The 19,813-nt window shown below is 51.2% G+C and overlaps 1 protein-coding gene across 1 annotated transcript; it reads right to left on the bottom strand.

The window, feature by feature from the left end:
* Positions 1-5,953: 5,953 nt before the first annotated feature.
* C5AR1 (complement C5a receptor 1) lies at positions 5,954-18,051 on the bottom strand. Its single transcript, XM_002923041.4, has 2 exons — positions 17,895-18,051; positions 5,954-7,999 (listed from the first exon to the last, which is right to left on the bottom strand). Exons 1-2 carry the CDS (start codon positions 17,895-17,897, stop codon positions 6,944-6,946), a joined length of 1,059 nt encoding a protein of 352 aa, XP_002923087.2. The 5' UTR covers positions 17,898-18,051; the 3' UTR covers positions 5,954-6,943.
* Between the last annotated feature and the right edge of the window lie 1,762 nt (positions 18,052-19,813).

Genomic DNA, 19,813 nt, shown 5'->3' on the forward strand with positions numbered 1-19,813 from the left:
CATATATCTTTTGATGTTGTTTAGGGAATAAAATTGTGTTGTTAGAGGAAGTTGTTCTGAGTCAACAAACCGGAGCTCACCGCGAGACCTGTGACGTCTCCCGGCCCCTCCCCGGGTGACCGTGTCTTGTCTGAACCTTGTCGTGGCCCCAGCCCCTCCTGCCACGCTCTGGGCGGCCTACTCAACTCCCACCTCCTATGGGAATCCCCACCCCCCGCCTTGGTCAGAAGAGAGACAAGGACAGCAGAAGCTCAGGGTGGGGGCTGTCCTTGATCAGCCCAAACTTCCACTGAGCTCGAGTTTACAGGGGTGTGTTTCTGAGATCAGTAGAGTTTATAAACGTCGCAGCCGCTGAGTCTTGGGGTGCACATTTCTCAGATTCTGGGAGCCTGAGGTTTTCTGGTGTCCCTTTCCGAGTGTGGGGGAGGCTGTGGGCAGAGGACAGGGTCTCCATAGGCTGCAGGTGGCTGGGGTGGAGAGCAGATGTGGGGGCGGGGGGAGGGAAGGGCACAGCTTTTCTAGAAAAGGAGGGGTTTCTCTAGATGTGGGATTCCTTTTTACAGCTACTCCAAAAGATGCCAAGGTTCAGCCCCTCTAAAGGGGGGGAGCTAGAGAAGACCTTAGACGGTCACGTTGACATAGTAAATTGCCATGTTGTGTGTCAAAATAGGTGGGGGGGGGCACCTGGGTGGCTCAGTGGGGTAAGCATCTGCCTTCGGCTCAGGTCATGATCCCAGCGTCCTAAGATCGAGTCCCACATCAGGCTCCCTGCTCAGCGGGGAGTCTGCTTCTCCCTCTCCCTCTGCTGCTCCCCCAGCTTGTGCACGCTCTCTCTCTCACGCAAATAAATAAATAAAATCTTTTTAAAAAGGGGGCGCTTGGGTAGCGCAGTCATTAAACGTCTGCCTTCGGCTCAGGGCGTGATCCCAGCGTTTTGAGATCGAGCCCCACATCAGGCTCCTCCGCTGGGAGCCTGCTTCTTCCTTTCCCACTCCCCCTGCTTGTGTTCCCTATCTGGCTGGCTGTCTCTCTGTCAAATAAATAAATAAAATCTTTAAAAAAAAATAGGTTGCATTCCGGCAAATCTGTAATGAGAAAGCAGATTAGTGGTTGCCAGGTGTTGGGGGACAGGATGGGGTTTCTTTGGGGTGACGAAAATGTTCCAGAACTAGAGAGGGGTGGCAGTTGTACCCCACTGGCAATGTACTAAATGCCATTTATGGTGAATTTTATGTGACCCGTGTTTTATAATTTTTTAAGCAATAGATAACAAGCCGTTACACCCTCTCACCCCAAAATGGGATGAAGTTTGGCAATTTCATGGAGTTAACATCATTTTTAAATTAATTTATCTTTTTTTTAGATATTTTCTTTATAAGTCATCTCTACCCCCCCATGCGGGGCTCAAACCCACAACCCCGAGATCAAGAGTCGCACGCTCCACTGACTCAGCCGGCCGGGCGCCCCCAACCTAACACAATTATAAACCTGAAAGGGTAAATGAATGCCTAAGATGGGGAAACAAGCCTCTTTTGAACAATGTGTATTATTATGTGATATTTGATGCACGGAAAAGAGTGTAGGTAACATCTGTGTAAGCTATATAGTACGACAATCAAATGAACGTCGGTAAAACCACCATTCACCTTAGAATCTTCGAATATCGACATCAAGGGTCCATAAACTTTTTCAGTAAAAGAACAAGGAGTAAATATTTTAGTTTTTGCTGGTCAGGCAGTCACTCATGGTCTCTGTCACAGCTACTCGATCTACCTTGGTGGAATGAAAGTGGCCACAGACTGAATGGCCATAGCTGTGTTCCAATAAAACTTTATTTGCAAAAACAAGCAGTGGGCCGGATTTGGCCCCCAGGCTGGAGTTTGCTGACCGCTGATCTAGGTCAAAGACTCTGAAGTGTTGAAATTACAGACTCAAAGAACATTGGAATCCTCGGCTACTGGACGCAAGGGCTCCGACCATGAGTCACTGACTGTTTGAATCATAGGACTCTAGTATGCCACACGAGAACCTGGGGGTGTTAGACATATGGAGCTCCCGCTGCTGGATGTTAGAATTTTGTAGATGGTCTGGACTTCGGTGAAGGAGTTCTAGCCCTCTGCCGTCCAGTACGGTAGCTGCTGGCCCCAGGAGGCTCCTGGGCATTTAGAACGTGGTGCCTCTGAGATGCTGTGAGTGGAAAATGCACCCCAGATTTCAAGATGGATAGGAATAAGCAATGAGAGATCTCTCTATAACTTTTTATATTGATCACCTATTGAAATGATAAAATTTTAAATATATTTGGTTCAATAAAATATGTCACCCAAATTCATGTTATCTGATTCTTTCGGTTGCTCTTTGCTCATCCTTGTATAGCTGCTGGAGAATGTTAGCTTACGTATGTGGTTCACATCGTATTCCTATCAGACAAGGCAAACATTCCTGGAGGTCAGAGGTGGGGTGTCCGAAGGTCACAGGACGCGGATACAAGGGAGGAGGCTCTGACCCAGGCCCTGGGGAGCCTGGTCCGAGGCATAGGAGGTAGGTGACAGGGAGGGGACTTGGTGCTGGGGAGAGGTGGGGCAGGGATGGACACAGCCAACTCAGCCAAACCCAATCATCCACTTCCTTTCCCCACCACTTCCTCTTCAGGACTTGTTGACCCAGCAGATACCCCAAGCCCCAGATTTGGCAATGGCCTGGTCCTTCAGCCCACTTCCCTACGGGGCAGGACTGCTCAACACCTCAGAGAAGCCACCTGGATCCCCACTCGCCAGCCTCCAAGTGTTTCTAGAAGACCACTGTGAGGTCCAGCTCTTAGAACAGCATCTCCTTCCCAAATCAGAGTGAGGGAAAGACCTCACTGCCGGCAGCCCGCTCCCCAAGCCAGGAAAGCTAGTGTCTGACCAGAAACGAGGGGGGGGGGGGGGGGGATGGGGGTAGAGGAGGAAGTCAAGAAGGACTGCACCGTGAAAGAAGGTGGAATAGGGACAGGGATGATTGGGGCGCCTGGGTGGCTCAGTTGGTTAAGTGTCTGCCTTCAGCTCAGGTCATGATCTCAGGGTCCTGGGGTCGAGTCCCACGTCGGGCTCCCTGCTCAGTGGAGAGCCTGCTTCTCCCTTTCCCTCTGTCTGCCACTCCCCCTGCTTATGCTCTCTCTGTCAAATAAATAAATACAATTTTTTTAAAAAGGAGAATAGGGACAGGGATGATCTTTAAAAAACAGACCGGCAGCTGGAAAACAGACAGGAAGCGAGGCAGAGACCCAAGTCCGGGAAGAGGGGGCACTTTGATCAGGAAGGGTGTGGGGTGGGAAGAGGGTGGGCTCCAGCCTGGGTCCCAGGCACAGGCGTGGTGTCTTCATGGACGGTAGGGCTTCTCTGGGACGGGGATTTGACGGGAGGGGAAGGCTTGGGAGAACACGCCAAGGTCAGTTTGACCAAGGCCGCATCCTGCAGAGAGAGCTGTGACAGTTTCGGGTGAAGCTGTAAGTGTGAGCAGCATGTTGGAGAGAGAAAACTCCAGAAAGCCAACATTGAAGGGCCGAGGAAGAAACTCTGCCAATTGGAGGTGGCAGGAAAGGGTTGCAGAGAGAGGATGCCTGGCTGTGGGAAGAGGGCGGGGAGGGATGTTGGCTGCCTAGCTAGAAGGGACATCCAGGATCACAGGGGTCTTCCAGGGTGGTACCAGGCACCTCTCCCCAGACCTGAGGCTTAGGTCTCCCCAAACGACCTTGGTGCCTGGGGATCTGCACAGGTATCAACATTTACTACCAAAACCACACACGGCCCCTTCTAGAAGCCCAGCAGAACACCTGTCCTCTGTGCTCAGTGTCTTTATTTTTTTTTAACTTATTTATTTGAGAGAGAGAGAGAAAGAGAGCACACACATGGGAGCAGGGGGGTGGGGAGGGGCAGAGGGAGAGGGACAGAGAGATTCTCAAGCAGACTCCCCCTGATCGGGGAGCCCCATGTGGGGCTCGATCCCAGGACCCCACGATCATGACCTGAGCCAAAATCAAGAGTCTGATGCTCAACCAACCGAGCCACCCAGGTGCCCCCAGACAGGGTCTTTAAATAAAAGCTGTACCCCGGGCAGACGCGACCATACCGTAGTAGCAGAATCCAGCTGCATTTGGCCGCCATCTTGCAAGATCCCAGTCCCGCGCGCAGGCGCTCCCTGGACTCAGCCTCCTCTCGCAACGAGGGAGGACGAGGCTATACCCACGTTGTTCACTTTGGTGGCCACCAGCCTCGCGTGGCTCCTGAGCACTTGAAATGGGCCAGTCCAAATTGAGACGTGCTGTGCATAATATATGCCCAAGATTCTGAAGACTTGGGGGCGCCTGGGCGGCTCAGTCGGCGAAGCAGTCAATTCTTGATTTCAGCTCAGGTCACTGTGTCAGGGTTGACACTGAGCCCTGAGTCAGGCTCCGTGCTGAGCGTGGAGCCTGCTTAAGATTTTCTCCCCCCCCCATGCGCTCGCACTCTTTGTTTAAAACAAATAAGTTTTAAAAAAGAAAAGATTTTGAAGACTTAGTATAAAAAAAAGTAAAATATCTTATCAATAACTTCACGTTGATTACATGTTGCAACAAAAATATTTGGGGGACACCTGGGTGGCTCAGTCAGTTAAGCATCAGACTTGATTTCGGCTCAGGTTGTGATCTCAGGGCTGTGAGACCGAGCCCCACGATGGGCTCCATGCCCAGTGGGGAGTCCGCTTGAGATTCTCTCTCTCTTCCTCTGCCCCTCCCCCTGCTTGCACTCTCTCTCTCTCTAAAATAAATAAATAAAATCTTTAAAAATATATTTTGGATATATTGTGTTAGGCAAAATATAGCTTTGACTGTATTAATATTTGATATATTAGATATCATTATGTAATATAACTAAAATATAGTAATAGCATTATTATTTTAATATATTAATATAGTGTTAATATACATTTTCTATATTATGTAATAGTTATGTTTTAATATTATCTACTTGTAAATATAATTTTATATAACATAATTATGTAACATTATTCATATAATACATAACTGCATAATATATAATATTCATAAGATATAATTGATATATCATTCATATAATTGTTAACATAACATATAATTATATCATAAAATTTATTACTATTATTTCATCTGTTTCTTTTTAATTTTTTTAAGTTAATTTATTTATTTAAGTCATCTCTACACCCAATGTGGGACTCAAACTCAACAACCCCGAGATCAAGAGTCGTACGCTCCACCAACTGAGTCAGCCAGGTGCCCCTGGTTCTCCTTAATTTTTTAGTGTGGCAAGTAGTAAATTGAAACTACCATGAGGCTCACATCATATTTCTTTTTTTTTTTAAGATTTTATTTATTTATTTGACCGAGAGAGAGAGAGAGACAGCCAGCGAAAGAGGGAACACAAGCAGGGGGAGTGGGAGAGGAAGAAGCAGGCTCATAGCGGAGGAGCCTGATGCGGGGCTCGATCCCATAATGCTGGGATCACGCCCTGAGCCGAAGGCAGACGCTTAATGACTGCGCCACCCAGGCACCCCTCACATCATATTTCTGCTGGATGGGGCTGGTCTGTGCAATATTTCTAGCCAATCCACACACAAGCACACACACACACAAAACACCAAACAGAAATGTTTTAAAGTCATTGATAAATAACACAACATTACAATGCTTATTTTTTTAAATTTTCATTATTCAAGTGCTGCAGACTGGTTTTTTCTTCTTTAAGATTTATTTAGTTATTTTAGAGCGAAAGAGGGCACGCAGGGGGAGGAGCAGTGGGGGAGGGAGAAAGAGAGTCTCAAGCCGACTCCACACCGAGCTCACATAGCCCCTCCTCCCAAAGTGGGTTTCGATCCCAGGACCCCAAGATCATGACCTGAGCTGAAATCAAGAGTTGGCTGCTTGTCCGACGGAGCCCCCCAGGAGCCCCCAGACTAGTTTTTTTTTAAAGTCAAAAGTCCACGTGACCGACAGAGCATTCCTTGAAAGTGCAAATACAGAGAGTGCAATCGTGGTTGCCAGGGGTCCGGGACAAGACTGGGAGGGTGGAGGGACGTGGGGGTGGCTGACAAAGGGCATTATGAGGGATCCTAGTGGTGACGAAAATCTCCTGCCCCTCGAGTGTATCAATGTCAACATCCTAGTCGTGATCTTGTAATGTCATTTTGCAAGAGGTTTCTAGAGTGAAGCAGGTCAAGGGCACACAAGAAGTTTTTCTTTTCCTTCTTTTTTTTTTTTTTGAGAAGTGTGCGCAAAACAGCAGTTTACAACGTAAAAAGTCAAATTTCCCTGTGACCGTCTTTCCCCCCAAGGTGCCCAGCCAGTGTTTCCCAACCCCTCCCTTCAGCAAGCCTTCGTCACACCTGCTTTTCACCACAACCACGCACCATCATTTTACTTCATGCATTTTTTCGAAACCCAATTAAATAACACTTTAACTCGCCGCTTGTCTTTCAATCAACTCACTTAGAAAAGCTTAGCCAGTGAATTTTGCTTTGTCCTTGACAAGAATACCTTTTGAGAAGCTCCTTAGAGTTTTTTTTTTTCCCCAGCTCTCCATAAAATAAATACATTACTATGATTTAAAGGTTCGAATGTTTCCGTTTGTCTGTTTTCTCTGTATCCAATGTGTTCTCTTTGCCATGTCCCCCTGCGCAGACAGGCGGGGCGCCGTTTGGGGTGCTCCGGGGTAATACTGGTTTCTGCTCGTTTTCCAAAGCCCTTGGATGGAAAGAAAAGTCGCGGGTCCCTAGAGGGCCCTGTGGATCCTGAAGGCGAGGGAGGACCCGTCTGGAAAGATGGAGAGGAATGGCAGAGAGTTCACTCGAACACCAGCACCCCACCAAGGGCTGGGGTAAGAGAAGCAGAGAGAGAGGGGCAGGCGGGAAGGGGGAGCATGGAGCAGATGGCGGCCGGGAGGCCCTCCCCTCACACCGCCTGGCTCTTGGGGGCCGGGGTGTCCACTGTGGAGAGGGTGAAGGACTTGCTGTCCCTGCCCACGGAGTCCTCGGTCAGCACGTGCCGGAGCTTGGCCGGGAGGGACTTCAGGAAGCGGCCGTGGAACCCCTGAGCGGCTACCACGTAGATGATAGGGTTTATACAGCAGTTGATGTAGGCGACAGACACGCACAGGGCGTCCAAACTGGACACGGCCATGAAGATTTCTGAGCTCCTGTGGAATATGGCCAGCATCAGCCCGGTGACCTGGTAGGGCAGCCAGAAGACGAAGAAGCTGGTCACCACCGCCACCACCACCTTGAGCGTCTTGGTGGAGCGGGTGGCGCTGCGGCTCCAGGTCCGGACCAGGAGGAAGGTGTAACAGATCCCAAGCGTCACCAGCGGCCACAGGAAGCCCACGATCAGCCGGAGGATGGCCACGCCCCTCTCCAGATGCTCCCTGCCAAGGCCATAGTTGACGCTGCAGGTGGCCCTGTAGGGAAAGGACTCTACGTGCACCGAGCGGAAAATGAAGGAGGGGATGGTCAGCAGCAGGGCCACGCCCCAGGCCACGGCGCAGGCCACCCAGGCCAGCTGCGCCCCTCGGTAGTTCTGGCACCAGATGGGGTTAAACACCAACAGAAAGCGGTCGGCGCTGATGGCAGCCAGGAGCAAGATGCTGGCGTACATGTTGAGCAAGATGAGAGACGGCAGGACGTGGCAGGCGCCGCTGCCGAAGGGCCAGTGGCTGTGCTGTACGACGGAGGCAAACAAGATGGGCAATGCCAGGCAGGATAGGAGATCTGCCACCGCCAGGTTGAGAAACCAGATGGCATTGATGGTCCGCCGGACCTCGTAGCCTGTCACCCAGACCACCAGGCAGTTGCCCGGCACTCCCACCAGGAAGACAACGGTGTAGATTACCAGGGCAATCGTACTGGGAATAGACAGCTTGGGGGCACTGGGAGACGCATCCACAGGCATGTTGGGGTCCAGGGTGGCAGTGCCATAGTCAGGGTACTCAAGGGTGCTGAACTCCATGGAGGCCTGGGTGGAATCAGAGAGGCAAGAGGAGGATGAGTCCGCAGAAAGGTGAGAGGGGCCCGTCGGAGCTACGTGGCTGGGAGCCCATCCCGTCGCTTCTCTGAACCCCAGGTTTCTCCCCAGGAGAATGGGGGTGTTGAGGGCTGAGAGCCAGCTAGGGGGTCAGACCACTTGTAAGAATGGAAAATCCTTCCATGCCGATTAGTCCCCCTGCCACTCTGTCGCCTCCCCCTGAAGTCCCTGGATATCCCTTAGGATCCAGGAACCAAATGGTTAAAACCTCGTCCCGCTGCAACGCTGTGGTCCCCTCCATTCTGGCTGGCACGTACCCAGGACACAGTGCTTCTCAGCTATTTTTAATGCCATCAACAAACTGAGATGATATTACTGGGTAGTTACCCCACGGCCACCCACCACCACCATCACCCCCTTTGGCCGCCTTCCACCCACTGACGTAGCTCCGTGCTCCATCTGGGAGTGGCTCCCCAGAGAAGGCAGTGGCTCAGCAGTGCCTCACATACTCGGGCACAACATTAAAATGAGAGGAAGGGGGAACCAAAAAACTCGGTCGGGGGCGCCTGGGTGGCTCAGTCAGTGAAGCATCTGCCTTTGGCTCAGGTCATGATCCCAGGGTCCTGAGATCGAGTCCCGCACTGGGCGCCCTGCTCAGCAGGGAGTCTGCCTCTCCCTCACCCTCTCCCTCTGTGCTCACTCTCTCTCTCAAATAAATAAAATCTTTAAAAGAGAGAGAGAGAGAGAGAGAGAATAACGGGGAAATGCCGAAAGGACACAAGAGACAGCCTGAGAGGAACCCCTAGTCAAAGATAAGCCAATTTGAGTATATAATAATGACGATGATGATGGAATGGAATGAAACACGTTAATATACAAAGATCTGTGAGTTCAAAATGATAATAAAAACAAGCAAACCCATTGGTCACTCTTTTTTTTCCGGAAAGGAAATAAACCAAACATTTATCCTGCCATTTCTGCACAGGGTATATTTCAGGGAAATCAAGAAGCGATGGGGGAGGGGCGCCTGGGTGGCACAGCGGTTAAGCGTCTGCCTTTGGCTCAGGGCGTGATCCCGGTGTTATGGGATCGAGACCCGCATCAGGCTCCTTCGGTATGAGCCTGCTTCTTCCTCTCCCACTCCCCCTGCTTGTGTTCCCTCTCTCACTGGCTGTCTCTATCTCTGTCGAAAAAATACATAAAATCTTTAAAAAAAAAAAAAAAAAAAGAAGCGATGGGGGAAAGCCGTCAGCTGGAGAAAAGTCTAAGAATAATACCTGCAGAAGGAATGACAGAGTTCAGGAAGTAATGGGTCTGGGTGGTGACCCTCAACACCTGATAAAACCAGAGGGTGAAAGACTGATGGGAACTTTATAATAAACGGGCTGGGCTCGGACCCCAGCCCATCAACCTCACATCTGAAGAAGAGAGACAATCGGACATTCTGTTCTATCTGATCTGATGCTTTAGAAAGGACACAGCACCACCTATGAGCGATTCTTGCCAAATAAATGAATGTGAGTCTAATCAAGGTTCTAGATCAAAAACTACCAGTCTTGGTGCACCTGGGTGGCTCGGTCAGTTGAGCATCTGACTCTTGGTTTCGGCTCAGGTGATCTTGAGGGTCATGGGATCGAGCCCCATATTGGGCTCTGTGCTGGGCCTGCTTGGGATTCTCTCTCTCCCTCTGCCCCTCCCCCGACTCTTGCGCTCTCTCTCTCAAAACAAAACAAAACAGAAAACAAAACTACCAGTCCACAGGAAAAGCAGGGGAGAGGGGAACATGATAAATAACACGACGGAGCCAAAGTCAGACCACGGGAAACTACAGGACAAATAGTCTGTTTACTCCCACAGATAAATGGCATTATAGACAAAAACAAGAAGGAAGGAAGGAAGGAAGGAAGGAAGGAAGGAAGGAAGGAAGAAAGAAAGAAAGAAGAAGGAAGAAGGAAGGAAGGCAAAGGGAAGGGAAGGAAAATGTCGTGGATTTAGAGAGATTTAGAGGCATATCAAGCAAAGGTCATATGGAGACCTCATTTGGATATTGATTGGAAGACTCAACTGCCAAATCAAACATTTTTGAGACACTGGGACTCTTAAAAAATGGAGTGGGTAGGGGCGCCTGGGTGGCTTAGTCGTTTAGCGTCTGCCTTCGGCTCAGGGCGTGATCCCAGCATTATGGGATCGAGCCCCACATCAGGCTCCTCTGCTATGAGCCTGCTTCTTCCTCTCCCACTCCCCCTGCTTGTGTTCTCTCTCTCGCTGGCTGTCTCTCTCTGTCAAATAAATAAATAAAATCTTTAAAAAAATGGAGTGGGTATTTGACAACAGTAAGGAATCAGTGCTAATTTTATTGAAGGTGATGTGGTTTTGTGCTATGTTTTTAAAAAAAAAGGAGGGGGGAAGGCTGTTTCTGATAAAAATATATAGCCAGTAAAATGGGACGTCTTGGATTTGTTTTCAAACACCCCAGCAATGGAACTCCCGGCTGGCTCTGTCGGTGGAGCGTGCAACTCTTGATCTCAGGGTTGTTAAGTTTGAGACCCACCACGGATGTAGAGATTACGTTAAAAAAATTTTAAGGGGCGCCTGGGTGGCACAGCGGTTAAGCATCTGCCTTCGGCTCAGGGCGTGATCCCGGTGTTATGGGATCGAGCCCCACATCAGGCTCCTCTGCTATGAGCCTGCTTCTTCCTCTCCCACTCCCTCTGCTTGTGTTCTCTCTCTCGCTGGCTGTCTCTATCTCTGTCAAATAAATAAATAAAATCTTTAAAAAAAATTTTTTTAAAGACCTTTTTTTTTTCCCAGAGAGAGAGCGATTGCACGCATACACAGGAGCAGGGGTGGAAGGGGAGGGGCAGAGGGAGAGGGAGAATCCCAAGCAGGCCGCACACCCAGCCTGGGCCCTCCATGAGGCTCGATCTCACAACACTGATATCATGACCTGAGCCAAAATCAAGAGTGCGACGCTTAACTGACTGAGCCACCAAGGTGCGCGCACCCCCAAATTTAAAGATCTTTTTTAAAAAAAATTTTTTTTCAAAAAAAAAAATCCAGCAAAAGAAATAACTGGGAGACAGGAAGGAAGGAGAGGACTGTGGGTGACTAAGAATAGCAAAACATTGATAACTGTGGAAGCAGGGTCATGGGTACACCAGGGTTCACAGTATCCTTCTCTCTACTTCTGTGTGTTTGAAGTTTTCCATAATGAGATAACGAGCAGAGAGGTCCTGAGCACGTCTTCCCACGCCGAGCTGCTGGGAGTACGATGCCCCCCAAGAGAGAAAGTGTCTGTGAGTCGCGACTGAGCTGGAGAGAGCCTTATAGGCAAATCCGTGCCTCAGAGGCACCCGATGCAGCAGGAAAATCTGCATGGGATGATTACAGCCAAGCATCCAGTATTTATACAGCCATTACCATGAGCAAGACTAGCATTAGCTCTTCCGATCCTGGCCACGCCCCCTAGAAGTCAGAGCTATTAATATGCCCATTTTCTTTTTTTTTTTTATTAAAGATTTTTATTTATTTATTTGACAGAGAAACAGCCAGCGAGAGAGGGAACACAAGCAGGGGGAGTGGGAGAGGGAAAGCAGGCTCCCAGTGGAGCAGAGAGCCCGATGCGGGGCTCGATCCCAGGACCCTGGGACCACACCCTGAGCCGAAGGCAGACACTTAGGCGCCCCAAATATGCCCATTTTCTTGACGAGGACAGGGAGGTACAGAAAGGTAAAGCAGCCTGATCTAGGTCACGTGGTTAGGATTTCAAACCATGTAGGCTGGCACGCAAACCTGGGCAGACCGTTTCTAAGAGGGCCTGTGGACGGAGGAAGAAACGTCAGGGGCGCGCTCCGTGGCCCTTGGAGCTAGCCCATCCCTGAAGGCCACTTTGTCACCAACCCAGGGAAAGGAGACAGAGAGGAAGGGAAATGGTTGTTACAGAAATCTCCGGAGCTGGACGTTTTGCGCACCCGGATTTGCAGGCTGAGGGTTATATCCACCTTGTGGATTATAGGTTCGGGCACCCAGCCAGCCGAGTGCCTGGCACTCAGTATGGGCACGAGAAAGGGCCGCCAATATAACCATTATTTCTCGACGTTATGATGATCCCAGAGCCCAGATCTTTCCCTGAAGCACTCATTTTTATTTCTCAGTCCCTTTACGTTGCTGGAAGGTGGGCCAGGCTGGTGGCCCAGGGGGTCCTTGCGNGGGGGGGGGGGGGGGGGGCGCATATCAGGGATTATGTCATTATTCAAAGGGAAAGTGTCAATGTCAGCCGAGGAGGGGAGGAGCCGGGTTTGGTAGGTCCACGCCATAAAGTAGGATTCAGCCGTAAAAAGGACTGCGGCGAGCTACAGTGTGTGTTTCTTCTGGGGTGACAGTGATGTTCTAGAAACAGAGCTCACGGTTGCAGGACATAGTGAAGGTACCACAAACAGCTCTGTATCGTGCGCTTTAAAATGGTGAATTATATGGTATGTGAATTTCACTCAATTAAAAAAAAATGCTAGTGTCATGCCACTAAGGGAGGGGTGAGGGATTGCTCCTCGTGAACGGGCAGCCAAATGCCATGTGACAGACATGCTGGGCTGGAGCCCAGAGCAGGAAAAACCCATTCACCGCAAAGGGTATATTTGAACAACTGAGCAAGTTTGCATACGGTCTGTAGCCTAGACAATAATATTGCACCAAATGTTACATTTCCCAATGATAATTGTGCTCCGCTCATGGCGGTGATGGTAATCGCGCTTGAGAAATAAACATTAAGGTATTTGAGGGTCAGAGGGCGTGATGCCCACCACTTACTCTCAAATTGTTTAGAAGAAAAGGTGATAGATACAGATACAGATTGCTAGAAAGATTGATGCCAGATAGGCAGATGATTGATTGAGAAAGCAAATTTGGAGAATCTGGGTAAAGACCCTATTATATGGGAGTTCTTTGTATTAGTCTTGCAATTTTCTGTAAGTGTGAAAATTTTTCAAAAGAGAAAGCTCAAATTGTTGAAGCATTTCTATTGGTAAATAGCCCCTGCTGGGAGCCTTATCCCTACCGTCCCCCATCCCCTCCCCCTGCCCCCAGCACCCTGGCTTCTTCCAATTTTCTTCTGGGACCCATCCACCCCCATCCCTCCACTCCCCCACCCCATCCCCATGCTCCAGTTACTGAAGGGTTCATGCCAGGCACAGCAGAAGGCCCTAGGCAGCGCCCCCCTTCCCCCCCAAGGGCCTCTGCACCTTAGCAGCTGCTCAATATTGTGTGTGCGCCCTGGACACCCGTACACGAAGCTTTTGTGCTGCTCCTTTCACCAGCTCCCAGCCCTGCTTGGCTGCAGAGCGACTCAGACTCCAAACGGGGAGCCTCAGTCCCCACACCCTGCTCGTGGGCTCCCTACTCCTCTCATCAGCTGACAAAGCTCCTTCCTGGGGGCCCTTTTCCCCTGCCTGACTTCATGAGGGCAGGAAAAAAAAAAAAATGCTGATTCTAGCACCCTGCGGCTTTCAGGATCCTCCCAGTGCAAGTGTCTCAAAAAGTGTCACGCCTGTGGCGTCCCTACAAAGATGGGAAATAACCGGAGTGTCCAGCAAGAGAGGACTAGCCACATGATTGATGACACATGTAGAACAACAGAACGCTGTGCAACTATCTGAAAGAATGGGGTGTTGATGCGCTGATGGGGCAGGAGCTCCAAGATCTAGGGGGACCTCTAGAAAGCAAGGACCAGGGGTGCCTGGCTGGCTCAGTGGGTGGAGCGTGGACTCTTGATCTCAGGGGGTTGTGGGTTCGAGCCCCACGTTGGGTGTAAAGATGACTTAAGAACAAATATATATATATTTTTAAATAAATAAGTAAAATAAAATCTTTAAAAAATAATAATAAAAAGCAAGAACCGGATGGCGCCTAAAGCAGGCTACCTGCAAAAGCAAACTCTCTCTCTCCCTCTTTCCCTCCTCTGTCTCTGTCTCTACATCTAGTCTGTACCTGTCTCTCTCTCTCCAGAGCAGGCGAGAGGCAGACAGAGGAAGCTTGTACGAGTGGTTGGGGGGAGGGGTGGGGGGAGGGACTGGGCTGCTTGGTCAGGAGGCAGGAAAGCTCAGGGGACTGATCCCTGCCTTCAGATATTCACAGGCGCATGTGGACGATGGGCTGGATGTGTGCTGGTGGCCCTGGGGGGCAGGGCTGGTGCCAGGGGTAGCAGGGAGGACTCCCTCCGTTCGGGAGATATGACAGCACCGGCTCACGCCCGCTGGCTGCTTACCACGCGCCTACAGGCCCTGCGCCAAGTGAGCTCTGCACGTAGCTGTTTATTTCCCGTTACAACCCTGCCAAGTAGTTGGTGCTGCAGTCCTCAGTTTATAGATGAGGACATCGAGGCACAGAGAGGGTAAGTCACATGCCAGGAAGGGGAGGGAGGGAGATTTGAACTCAGGCGGTGGGCTCCCTGGCAGTGGGGATGTGTGAGCAGAGGCGAAGAAGGTTGGAAGAGAGCAGGGCAAGGGCTGGGTNACCATACCAGTGAGTGCACTGCTCATTCCAAGAAACAGACATTATATAGCAAATATAAAAGAATTTGTGCTTCCACAATTCTTTGCAGATTTCTTCATCGCACTAAGGTTAATCAGCTGGGGGCCCCTGACATACTTGGCACCTGCCCGCGGAGACGGTACAGTCTCCAAGGAGGGACGAATGAACCCCCAAGCGGTGAGGGCTGAGTGTGTGATGGAGAGCCCAGCAAGGTGTGGGGTGAAGACAGGCTGCAGCCCCATCCAAGAGAGCTTTCTGCACCTGTCCTTGACGGTGGCCACCAGCCACACTTGGCTGCTGGCCAGGTGATATGTGGCCGACGTGTCTGAGGAACTGCATTTTTAATCTTGGCGGTTTTAATTAAATTTCAATAACTGCATGTGGCTAGTGGGGACCCGATAGGACAGCGCAGGTCTAGGGGTACGAAGGCACCAGACGCTGTTCTAAGTCCTTCCTGGGTGTTAGTTCATCAATTAACTAACGACAGTATTTAAGTCCCAACAACTAGACGGGCAGGATACCATTTTTCCTAAGTTCACAGGCCTGGGGTTTTTTTCCCCAAGATTTTATTTTTAAGTAACTTCTACCCCCAACGTGGGGCTCGAACCCACGACCCCGCGATCAAGAGCCACCTAGTCTACCGACAGAGCCGGCCAGGTGCCCGTGACGGGCCCATTTTAGGAGCCCTTGTCAGTTGTGGGCAGGAGGCGCTCCAGAGCAGAATCTGGGAAGAGGGGGAGAGTGGAATTGTCCAGGTGAGGTGAGCGACAGGGTGGTGGCCGAGAGGAGACACGCGTGGATCAGAGAACGGGGTGAAGGAGAGGACACCGAACTTACAAGAATAGCCACCATCACCACCAAGCTCTGTTCTGAGCCCTTTGCCTGCATTAGCTCATTGAATCCACAGAGCAACCCTGTGAGAGTTGTTCCTAGTGCAACATCCATTTCACAGATGGGAAAACTGAGGCTCCTCTTAGAGCTTAAGAGAGCTTCCCGAGTCCTCCCTGCAGGTAGCAAGTGGCAGAGTTAGGAGAGAACTTCTAAGAGCTCAAGCCCTCTCTGAGTGGCTACGAGGCCTATGGTAGGGGGGCGGGGGGCGGGGCATGTGTTCAAAGCCAAGGCCACAGGTGAGAGCCAGGGAATGTGCTAACCACCAGAAAATGAAAGAAGGCCAGCATAGCTGGCAGGTGGTCAAGACGAGGTTGGAAGATCCACCCACGCCACGTTCAAGAATTTGTATCTTATCCTTGGGTTGTGGGGAGCCATGGGCGGTGTTTGAGCTGCAGCAGGGCTAGGTTAGTTTCCGTTTAGAAAGATCCCTCTGGCCGCTGTGAGAAGGTGAGCTGAGAGGCAGCAGCACCAGAGAGGAGCTGAGGAGGGGCTCCAGGCCCCTGAAGATGGGGGCGCAGATGGGGGTCACGGCCGGCCGGGAAGAGGAAGGAAAGTAGAAGGATTTGAAAGCACCGAGGAGAGGCAGGACGGGGACGCAGTCACGCAGCTGGTGTGCTGTAAACTCTGCCCCAACCCCCGGCCTCCCTCTCCTGGCTTCCGCTAGGGGATCCTGCCATCCCTCCCCATCCTTCCAGTAAGCGAAGTCCTGCCAACCGTGTCTGCATGAAAGTGGAAAGAACAGACACCCCTTACGGACGATGTCAGAGCCAGTAAATACACAGAGGCCAGGTCTGCTTCCCCCGCCCCCGAACACCCCCCTCCCGGTTCCTGCAGGCACACGACATCTTTAAATAATCCACCCACAGAACCACCCGGAGCCGTGAGAGGTCGCGTCCTCCGAGAAATGAGATGTGAGAGTGACAGTGGGCATCTTGACTCCGAATTTCTTGAATTGCATGACCTTGGTGACCCCACCACACGCACAGTTTTTAAAAAAACACGAAAAACACCAGCCTCCAGGTCCTTGGAGGAGGCAAGGAACTGCCTCTCACGAGTTGGCAAAAATTAAAAAAAGTCTGATGAGGGCGTGGGCAGACACTCTCGTGCGCCATAGATGGAAATATGAGTTGGTATCATTCTTGGCAACACCCGTCAGAATAAAAACGGCCCGTGGACTCAGCCTTTGAAGTTCTGAAAGCCCAGACTTGGGGCCAGAAATGTAGGCTAATGTGTAGAAGGTCCTTCTATTTGCAGGGGTGAGAAAGGATAGACACGGCATATGCATTGAGCGCCAACTGTATGCCCCGTAAGAGCTTTCCGTGTATTATTTCATTCTCTCGATGAGCCTATGACGTAGGTCCTAATTCTATATGGTTGTGATCTCCATCTTCAGGGTAAAGAGAAGGAAGCCCAGAAAAGATGAGGCTCCCTTGTCTAGGACACCGGAGAGGCAGAATTTGAAAATTACTTCCATTTGACCCCCTTGCCAAACTATCCCCTACTTGATTCCGTGCACCTCTGGCCTTGAGGATCCGTAGACTATTTCTGGAAGGATCCAGCACACACGGGTGCCCAAGGTTGCCTCTGCGGGCCATGACAAGGAGTCCAAGGCTTTGGGCTGGCAGGGAGAGTGACTTTTCACTGAATACCCTTTGGTACTTGGGACCGTTTTATGGAAAGGAAAAGAAGGAGAAGCCAATAGTTGGTTTCTCAAAGTCCAGTTGGTCCTGGTCAGGTCTCAAAAGTGGGATGAGGCAATGCCAAGCCCCTCCCTGGTCAGCTAATGTGTCCTCCATTTCCTCTTTTGCCCAGATGAGGCCAGACAAGACCATCTAGTGTGGCAGGTACCAAATCACAGCCCTGCCTCTCTCGAACCCAGCCTGGGGGCACAGGTGTGCAGGGGAGGGGGGCCCTCCCTGAGCCTGGAGACAGTCTCCCTCTGACACCCACAGAATCCATGAGACAGCCTGGGTCAACCATGAACCACTGAAGGACCTGGGCCATCTCTGCTCCTGCCTGGGCCTCGGTTTCCCTGTCTCTACAATTCAGAACCTTGAAAGTCCTGGTGAGTAACTGTCTTTCTTTCAAGCCGGCTCTTTGCAGCCTCCCAACCTTTGCTCCCGCCATTCCCACCGCCTGAAAGACCTCTTCTGGGTCTCTCCACTTGAAGAAGGGCATCATCTAATCTGACCCAACACAGGGGTCTCCAGCCTTGGGGACCTTTCAGATTCTGCCCCTGGGGCATCGTGCCGGCTCTATAACCCCTTGACATCTTCCTTCTTACCTGCCTCCCAGCCCGGGAGAGTCTGAGATGAGAGTCAGGGGAAAAGGGAGGAGATGGGGGACAGAGAGAGGAGGAAGGAAAGGGAGAAAGAGTGCAAAGGGGAGAGGTGGTGGGAGGGGAGAGGCCCAGCAAGGAGAGAAGGAAGGGAGATGGTGCCCGTGGCCACAACCCCTCTGGGAAACTCACCATGTTCGGGTCTCCCGGGATCGCCGCTGATCAAAGGTCCCTCCTGCCCACGGACTGTGGTTTTTAAGCCCCAAGGGAGGGTGCAGATCGCAAGGAGGAAATGACCAGTCTTTCCCCTCTGGGGCTCTCATTGGTCTGAGCACTGGGCACCCCATCTGGGGCTGCTTCCGTGGGGCACTCACCCAGAGAGCTCTGAACACCTCCTTCCAGTCAGAGGAGGGAGGCTGGGCTTGCAAAACTGAGGAAGTCCCTCATCTGAGGAGGGTGCAATCCAGATAAAAGAGACCCCCCGCCCTGTTCTAGCCTCAGCCCCTCTCTTGGCCTCAGTTTCCCCATTTGGGACCTTCTAGGGCCCCGGGAAAGCTGCAGAGAAAGCTCAGAGGTCCAATTGGCTCAAATTCCCCTGGGATTCTGGGGAGCAGGGATGGTGAGCCCCAGCCTCCCAGCCAGGTTGCTTTGAGGCCCAGAGAGGCAAAGCAGGTCTGTGGAGGGGGCCCAGCACCTGGGGACTGTTCCATCCTCCTGCCTTGGGTTTGGAAAGTGGCACCCCCTGCCAACCACAACCGTCCTTCGCGGCATCATTCTGGGTTCTCTTGGAGACACAGAGGAGGCTGGGGTGAGGAAGGACCCTTTAGTAGTTTTCTGTGCCTCCCATCACAAAATGCCACAAGCTGAGTGGTTTAAAACAACAGGAACGCGGACAGGAACGCGGAGGGTGGGGGGGGACCTGTCTGGCTCAGCTGGTAGAACATGCAACTCTTGACCTCAGGGTCGTGAGTTCGAGCCTCATGTTGGGTGTAGAGTTTACTTAAAAATAACAAAAACAAAAACAAACCAACCAACCCAGGAATGTATCCTCTCGCAGTTCTGGAGACCAGAAGTCTGAAATCAAGGTGACAGCAGGGCCATGCTCCCCACTCCCCAGAGGCTCTAGAGGGGAACCCTGCCTCTTCCTGCTTCGGTGACTGCTAGCATTCCCTGGTTGGTGGCCGTCACTCCAGTGGTGGCCTCTGTGGTCACATCTCCTTCTCTCCTGCTGTGGGTCCCAAACTCCCCTCTGCCTCCACCGTCTAAGGACCCTTGTGATTCTATTTAAGATCCTGCTGGATAATCCAGGATAATCTCCCATTTCAAGATCCTTAACTGCAAAGCCCCTTTTGCTATATGAGGTGATGCCCCGAGTTCTCGGGCTCGGGATGTGGACATCATGGGGAACCTTTCCGAGCCTACCTCAGTGAGCGTGGGTGTGATCATGGGCACAGGGACAGGCTCATTTTTCCTGTGCTCTTTTTTTTTTTTTAAGATTTTATTTATTTATTTGAGAGAGAGAGCAGAAGCAGGGGGGTCCTCAGGCAGAGGCAGAAGGAGAAGCAGACTTCCCGCTGAGCAGGGAGCCTGACACGGGGCTCGATCCCAGGACCCTGAGATCATGACCTGGGCCGAAGGCGGATGCTTAACCCGCTGAGCCAGCCAGGCGCCCCTTCCTGTGTTCTTCTGCATCTCCGGAATATAAAGACCCCAGTCTTTCCTCCACAAATAGCACTTTGCTACAGCGGCCTTCAGCCTTGTAAATACCAGCTTTCTTTTCATGGCAGACGTAATCCATGAGCACTGCAAACATTTGACCAATGCAAAAATGCACTACTCCTTCCAAAAAAAAAAAAATTTCTTTTGGAAAAAAAAAGGAAAGTGACAAGTCTCCACTCCATCTTCCGGGAACTCCTATGGAGTTTGGAGTGTGTTCAGCTAGACTTTTACGAGGGTGGTATTTGTGGATGGGGACAGACACGACGCGGGCGCGCAATGTTCAGCAAGTTTTAGTTGGGCTAAATGAAGCCTGTGTGTGGTCTACACGGACTCAGCAAGGCTTTGAGAGGTTGGTTGGTGAGGATTTGGGGGGGGGGGCGGTCAGGAGGAGG

The sequence above is a fragment of the Ailuropoda melanoleuca genome, chromosome 12, assembly GCF_002007445.2.
Source record: "Ailuropoda melanoleuca isolate Jingjing chromosome 12, ASM200744v2, whole genome shotgun sequence".
NCBI classification, from domain to species: Eukaryota; Metazoa; Chordata; class Mammalia; order Carnivora; family Ursidae; genus Ailuropoda; species Ailuropoda melanoleuca.